Source organism: Haliaeetus leucocephalus, unplaced genomic scaffold, assembly GCF_000737465.1.
Source record: "Haliaeetus leucocephalus isolate CR32 unplaced genomic scaffold, Haliaeetus_leucocephalus-4.0 Scaffold164, whole genome shotgun sequence".
NCBI classification, from domain to species: domain Eukaryota; kingdom Metazoa; phylum Chordata; class Aves; order Accipitriformes; family Accipitridae; genus Haliaeetus; species Haliaeetus leucocephalus.
In genome coordinates, this window is record NW_010972600.1 from 254,807 (window position 1) to 262,200 (window position 7,394).

The 7,394-nt window shown below is 63.7% G+C and overlaps 1 protein-coding gene across 1 annotated transcript; it reads right to left on the bottom strand.

The window, feature by feature from the left end:
• Positions 1 to 3,437: 3,437 nt before the first annotated feature.
• Positions 3,438 to 6,922, bottom strand: PPAP2C (phosphatidic acid phosphatase type 2C). Its single transcript, XM_010563124.1, has 5 exons — positions 5,849 to 6,922; positions 5,225 to 5,502; positions 4,966 to 5,023; positions 4,638 to 4,814; positions 3,438 to 4,524 (listed from the first exon to the last, which is right to left on the bottom strand). The coding sequence occupies exons 1-5, from the start codon at positions 6,065 to 6,067 to the stop codon at positions 4,387 to 4,389; spliced, it is 870 nt and encodes a 289-aa protein (XP_010561426.1). The 5' UTR covers positions 6,068 to 6,922; the 3' UTR covers positions 3,438 to 4,386.
• Positions 6,923 to 7,394: the final 472 nt, after the last annotated feature.

Here is a 7,394-nt window from a genome sequence, read left to right on the forward strand (position 1 = left end):
CTCCCGGGGGAACGCAAGGGCTGGTGCCAGGGGCAGGGGCCGCCCGGGGAGCCCGGGCCGGGCACCCGCCCCTCGCTCGCAACCGCTCTGGGCCCCCCCGCAGCCCCCCGAGGGCCATGCTAGGCAGCACCGCCACCTCCCGAGGCCGCGGCCTGGGGGTCCTGGCCCGGACGCCCCGGCTTTGCCCTTGCCACGCGGAGGAGAAGAGGCCCACGCGGCGTGGCAGGCCCCCCCCCGCGCCGCTTCCCAGGGGCTGCGCTCGGGCGGGGGGGGCTGCACACCGACGTCCCCCCCGAAGGTGCGACCTGCTGCGCCCGCAGGCATCGCCCCCCCCCAGCACGGTGCCTGAGCAGGGGCCACCTCGCCCCCCCAGCCGCAGCCTCATCTGGTGGCAGCCTCCCCCCGTGGCCGCTGGCCAGGGAAGGGGATGTTTAGGGGATGAGTAACATCCTTCCTGGCAAGGCCTCTGCCCGCTCCTGGAAGCGTGCTGCGGGCACCGGGAAGCTCAGCCCCTTGGCCTGCCTCTTGCCCCAATCAGCTGGGGAAAGAAGCCAAGAGCAGGAGGCAACCTGGGGATGGGGCCAGGGCAAACGAACCCAGACGAAGCCCGCTGAATCGGCAGGAGGAGTCCCAGGTGCCAGGGAGAGGAGAGGGAGGATGCTGCGTGGCAAGGCAGGAGGCAGCCAGGAGGCACAGGTTGGGGGAGGCAGCCTAGGGCCCCCTCCGGAGCGGGGCTGGAAGCCAGAGCCTGGCTGAGTGCTGCCAGAAGCAGCTTATTTTGGAAAAGAGGCGTCTTGGCTGAGCGCTTGGTGCGTGGAGCTGCTGACGCTGGGGAACAGGACGGCTCTCAGAGAGCAGGTCCCAGCCATGCCTTGCGGGCCAACGCTGCTTGGCTTCAGCTTGTCGCTGAATCTGCCACAGCACAACCAGGACTGGATCCCTAACTCCTGAGTCACCACTGCAAAGGGGTTTGGACACCCCAGCCACAAGCCGGCACAATGCCCAGGGCCACAACTCGCCCTGAATGCGAAAGGAGCTGCCTGGGATCCACCAAGCAGGATGCACAGACCTCTTGCCAGCTCTGACCCATGGGGCTTGGTACAACCTCAAGCCTCGAATGGGGAAAGCGAGGTGCACACAAGCTGGTGGGGGGCACTTTACCCCACCACTAGACCCTGCTCCCCAGCCTCAGCTCCCAAGAGCAGTACCAGCCCCACTATGCCAGCAGCACAGCGAGCCTGGCCCAGACCCTCTCACTGCTCAGATCAGGGGACTCGAGGCAGCCCCCTCACAGGCAGTGGGGGTCTGGCCCAGAGCTGGAGCAGTGCTGGCAGCAGGCCACGGCATTCAGCCATGACCAGGGCGAGTGACGGCGGGAGGGATTGCAAACTTTGCAACAGAAACTGGACCTGCTTCACCTTCCCCAGTGCCCTGCTGGCATCCACAGGGCCGAGGATCTGGCATACAGGCAGCTCCCTGCCAGCATCCCCTGTCCTTCCAGAGAGGGGCTGGGGAGCACACACGGGGCAGGGGCTGGCTGCAGCTCACAGCCTCTCGCTGTGTCCAGACACGGTGCAGGAGCTCCCTCCAACTGCAGGTGACTCATGGCTTCGCATGACATAAATTGGGTCAGGTCTCAGCCCCTTTCCCGCACAAGGGCACAGCTGTGAGCAGGCAACATCGTCCGCCTGGGGAAGGAGCAGCCGAGCTCCCCGCCGCGCACCAGGCTGCCCTGCCCTTTGGAGCCACACACTAGAGCATTGTGGCCCAGCTGGTTTTTCCAGAGATGCATCCAAGGGGCGAAATCAGATCTCAAGGGAAGGGAGCAGGCACGTTCCTGGCTGCACAAAGGAGCTGTCGAGGCAATGCCAGGAACTGGGGCAGCTGCTGGGCACCACAGCCTGGGCAGAGGAAAACCAAGCAGACAAGCTCCCAAACCTGGGCTGTGCCTTGCTGCCCCTAACTCCAGAAGCTGCTGCTCCTTTACAGACCTTTGTTTGCAAACCCTGCGGCAGAGGCACCTTGCCCTGGCACTTCCCGCCAGCTTTGTTTTATGCTATCAGATCTTAAACAACCAGCCTGGAAGGCTGGGACACGGGGAAGGACCCTGCTGGGGGACCAGGGAAGGGCTTGTGGGAGGAAAGCTCTCAAAGGAAAACAGAAAAGCAGCATGTGGCAAGGGAGTTCCCTCCGCACAGGGAAGGTATTTTTGGTCAGGGCTTGTCTAGACTGGAGTAACCCACACTGCGTAAGCACATCAACACCACGCAAGCCTGGGGCATGCGGGGCCTGCTGTTCCCGGCCAGGACAGATCAGGCTGCACTGACCGAGTGTGAGCAAGAGGCTCTGGAGGCAGAGCTGATGCCAGCACTGGGGTGACCCCAGGTGCTCCTGGGCCCTGTCCCCCAGGTCTTGGTACCCTGCAGAGTCCAGGATGTGCCTGGGTAGAGGGAGCTTACAGCACCCAGGACTCTGGGGGTCCAGCCAGGGTTCCCTGTACCACGTCAGCAGCTCTGCCCACCTCTGGCAAGCTGCGGGCAGGACCCAAGTGGCCCTGAGCACTGCAGGCAGAACTGGGATACCCCCATCTTGACCCAGACCCCAGAACTGGGCAGGGCTGTTGCTGACACCGTGGGTGACATGAAGGAGCAGACACAGCCCTGGCTGACCCTTGAGCCTGGTCCAGCCTGGCCCTGCCAGGGTGCTGCCTCCCAGTGCCCCCCCATCACTCCCCAGCAGGGCAGAAGGCCCTGTGCCCCTTGCCAGCTCCCCAGCCTGGGGCCACTGCATGTCCCTGCTGCAGCCTTTCCCGCAGGAGGGATGCAGGGTGGCTGTGCCAGGGCTCCCTCACCGCCTTGCCTTCCCTCAGCTCTGGCTGCCGGAGCAGGCAGGGGAGCTGCAGGCGCAAAACGTCACTTTTTCCAAGAGCTTCTCCCCGCCTTCCCTTCCCCCTCACAGAGGCCAGCCGTGGTGCCGGGGAGCTCGGGAGGCTCCCGGGGTCAGGGCGAAGGCAGCGCCAGGACAGGACCCAGCTGGGACCCTGCGCTGGCCACAGCTCTTCTCGCCTCTCCAAGGCAGTACTTCCCAGGCAGTGTGGGCGAGGAGCGCCTGGCCAGCCCCATCTTTGCTGGGGCTCCTTCCCATGGGAGGGGGCTGCTCCCATCGGCCCTTCACTGTCCCATCAGCCCTGTTCGAGACCAGCTTTCCCAGCACAATTGGGAGAGGGGCTCAGCAGCCCTGACAACAAGCAAACCTCCCTGCTAGTGAGGGGCTTCAGACCTCTTTCCCTTGGAAAAGGAAACCCTAAACACTTAAGCCCATGCACTCCAAGGCCAGGAGCATCCATGGAGTAAGAGAACAGGCCTGACACATTCTTTAACGATGATCTAATTTAAAAAACACATTTTTATAAAAACACATCATAATGAAAATGCATGTAGTTTAAAAAGAGGCCCACAGCGCTCCAGTGCCGGAGGCAGCTGTGTGTCGGTGATGGGACTGCTCCATGGCCCACTCCCCACCATCCCAGGGCATTCAGAGTCCTGTGTCTAGCTCCACCTCCCCTTTATTTTCCTTTACCACAGAAAGCTTCTCCCCTCCCCCCTACCCCCCCACACCCCCTAAAGCATCAGCTGAAGCTGCAGGAGAGACAAAGGCTCAAGCATCCCCCTCACCCCAAGCCAGGTGCGAAGCAGGCAGGGTGCAAGAAGCCCTCACTTCCAGCACTGCAGCATCAGGCACCACTGGAGAAAAGCCTGCTCATGTACCCTTTGCTCACACCAGCCGCTGGTGGCCAGGACTGCTTTTAAAGGTAATCAGGGAACAGAGAAGAGCTCTGGATTGCTTTGACCCTTTCCAAAAAAGTATTGTTAGCCCAGCAGCTGTCCTCCTCCCCCTGTGCTTGTGAAGATTTGTACTCATAAGGCTGGATAATTTGACAGGGATAACACACACACTCAGCACAGGCAACCTCAGACTTCCTGACGAGTTTGCTCTTGGCTTGGTGTGGTTTGCCAGCCCGATAAATCCACTCCCACGTGCCACCCTTCCCTCCCTCCCTTCACACGGAGGGCTGGGACGGCAGCCTTGGAGCGTGACTCAGACGCACAGGGGATCGAGGACCTCCCCTTCCCACGGGCAGGGCGCTGGGATCACCAGGCACGGGCAAGCACAGAGGCACCACAGGCATGGGGAGCTGGGAGCCGTGGCACTGCGGGAGCAGGCATGGACAGGGCCATCCTGCAGGTACCTGCAGCAGTGAGAGGCACTGGAGCCGTGGAGCCAATGGTTAATACAGAGCCAGTGTCCCCGTCCCTCGCGCCAGGAGCGGTGTGGAGCACAGCGAGGGGCAGGTGTGCAGTCCGGCGCGCGTGGCCCGCACACAGCTCACGGGGCACCCCGGTAGCTGTAGTGATTGCGATCGGGGTCGCTCATGGTGAGCGGCAGGCTGGGCTTGCGCTCCGGGTCTTTGTCGTCGCACTGCCGCGGGGGACGGTGCTTGAAGAAGTCAGAGACATAGCGGACCTGGAAAAGACCGATGGGAAGAAGGGTTTGAGGACCCCTCTGACCCCTCCGGCAGGCTGAGCTGCAGCCAGTGGTAAACCGGCAGAGCATCAGGTTGGGCAGGGGCCACTCACGATGAGGACGGCAATGAGAGCCCCTTGGAGCAGCCCTGCCAGCACATCGCTCCAGTGGTGCTTGTAGTCAGACACCCTGGTGTAGCCCACGTAGATGGCGAAGGTGATGAGGAAGAACTGGATGGTGGGGCGCAGCAGCCGGGCCCACTTCCCCACCAGCCGGGCTTGCACGTAGAGCTGGGCAGGGAAGGGGGAACAATCACCCAGCGCAGGAGGCACCAACTGGCCTGAAGATGGGGGGCTCAGGGCACCGGTCGCACTGGGGGACGGGACCCACAGAGGCTCGCTGCCATCCTGCAGCACAGAGTGCCCAGAGCACAGCACTTACCGCCAGGAACATCATGCAGTACATCCCAAAGGAGGAGTGCCCAGAATAGAAGGACAGTCTGTGGGGCAAAAGGGATGGGTCAGGCCATGAGAGGGAGCCCCCAGTGCCCATGCGGTTCCCCACAAGCTCCCCACCCACTCTGTGGGCTCTGCCCTGCAGCAGGAGAGCACCGTTACCCGTCTGGGGCTGCCACCAGACCACAGGAGCCCAGTGCCGCCAGGCCAGTGGAGTGGACATGTCCTGTGGCCCCATGGCTCACCTGGACTCTGTGATGTTCTTGCTCTCCCCCTGGCAGACGTTCTCCAGCTGCACGTAGATGGAGCAGTTCACCTTGGACCAGTCAGGATTGCAGACGGCCAGGAAGTTCGGCCGGAGACGGCCGATCATGTATTTGGCCAGGTCAGTCAGGGACTGGCTGATGGCCCCCCCAAACAGAAAGGTCCCAACCACCTTGTAGAGGGCAGCCAGGTAGTTGTTGAACTCTGACTTGGAGTAGAGGCGCTCCGTGTAGACCAGGTACGCCTCCCCTGACGAGATCTACAAAGACCAAGGGGTGAGGGTCTTGGGGCTACTGAGCAGCTCCCCAGCACCAGGGGTATGGGACACTTTGGCTTTCATGTCTGCGGCAAAGGAGCCCCAGGCACCTGCCTGCCTGCCATGGGAGCTCCTGGGGCCTCTCCCCCTCCCTGCAGGGAACCAGCCCCCCAGGACGTGGGTCTCGCTGCCCCAGAGGGAGCTCCTGACCCCCAGCAGAGCAGGGCTCGACCCGAGCATCCTGTTGCCCTGCCAGGGGTCTGGAGGTGGGCTGTGCTGGGACCCAGCTCCCAGATACAATGTGCCAGGATGTCCCTGAGCCAGAGGAAAGGGGATAGCACTTCCTTACAATGACAACAGTGCAGGTAATGGTGACCCCAGCCATGAGGCCATGGGTGATGGTATCTGCCTTGTAGGGGTAGCGGATGGAGTCATCGTTGCAGTAGAAGCCCCGCTTGTACGGGGAGTTCACCAGTGTCAGGATGACGAAGGGCAGAGACGCTGCAAGGCAGAGAGAAGGTGAAGACTGGGGACAGCCGCCTGCAGGCATCACACAGGCACCCAGCATCACACGGTCTACCCATCCCTCACCCCCAGGTCTCTGCTCCCCGCTGCCAGGGAGGGATCCCCTCTGGGGATGCAGTCCCAAGCCACCCGCACCCAGGACAGGAGGACTTGCACCCGCCAGCACGCCAGCCGCACTGCTGATAGGGCGCTATCGGAGCTCACAGCTGCCTGCAGCACCCAGATACCACATGAGATGGCCGCAACCAGGCACCTGCAGAGTCCCCAAGGCTGCCCCACTCCTCCCCAGGCGCAGCAGTGGCAGGGCCTGGTGCAGGAGAGCAGGGCTAATCTTGTGCCCTCTCCTCACACTCCCTAGGGTCTTTCAGCCTAGGAGGATGGAGCTCATTAGAATTAACGAGCACAGGCATCTTGCAAACCTGTTTTACAGCAGGGAAGGGCCCCCAGGCCCCAGATGGTCCTGGCAGAGCCCTCACACCAGCTCCAGGAGAGCCAGTGGCTGGAGATGCTGGTGGGTTATCCACCCCAGGCACAGTCAGACCCCAGTGTACTTGGGTTTCCCACCCTCACCCTCCCACAGCCCTTGCTCCTGCCAGCCTTTCCTTTTCCCCGGCTCCTGGCAGGACTCTGGAGAGATGCTGTGACCGGCTGGATCAGTCCAGGCGAGGAGGCTCTTTCAGCCGGCGTGCCCCAGCCCTGGCCACAAGCATCTTGGAGCTCGTCCCTGGACGGGACCGCCCCCAAGATCAAAAGGGGTTTTGGGGGGGTCTCTGCCCCGTGCAGCAGGCATGCCAAATCCCCCGCTGAAAGGGGACCTCCTGCCACTGGGGCCGCTCTGACCCTGCCCAGGGGACGCTCCCTCTGGCAGCGCCGGGCAGCCCCAGGAGAAGCCCGGACAGGGCCGAGCGCTGGAGGCACCCACCCCGGGACACGGGGCACCGCCGGCCCCGGGATGCTCTGCCCCGGGGAGAGGCCCCGGAGAGCGCGGTCCTCCCCCGGGCCGCAGTCCACCTTAAGCCCGGGCTCCCCTCCCGGTTCCGCCTTTCCCGGCGGTTTCCGCCTCCCCTCGTTCCACCGTCTCCCGGGAACACGCACCTTTGTCCCCCGCCCGCACCCTCCTCCCCCCCGGGGCGCACCCGCGGGGGGGGTGTGTGTGTGTCCCTCCGCCGCCTCTTGCGCCCACCGAGTGAGCGGGGAAAACGACAACAAAATACCAGCCTGCGGCTCCCCGGCCTCCCCCCGCCGCCCCCCTGCTCCCCCCGAGCGCAGGCAGCAGCGGCCAGAAAACGCTGCCAGGGCGCTGGGAACGAGCCCCAGCTTCGGGGGGCCGGCTGCCCGGCGCAGGGGTGTCTGCAGGCGCCTCTGCGTGC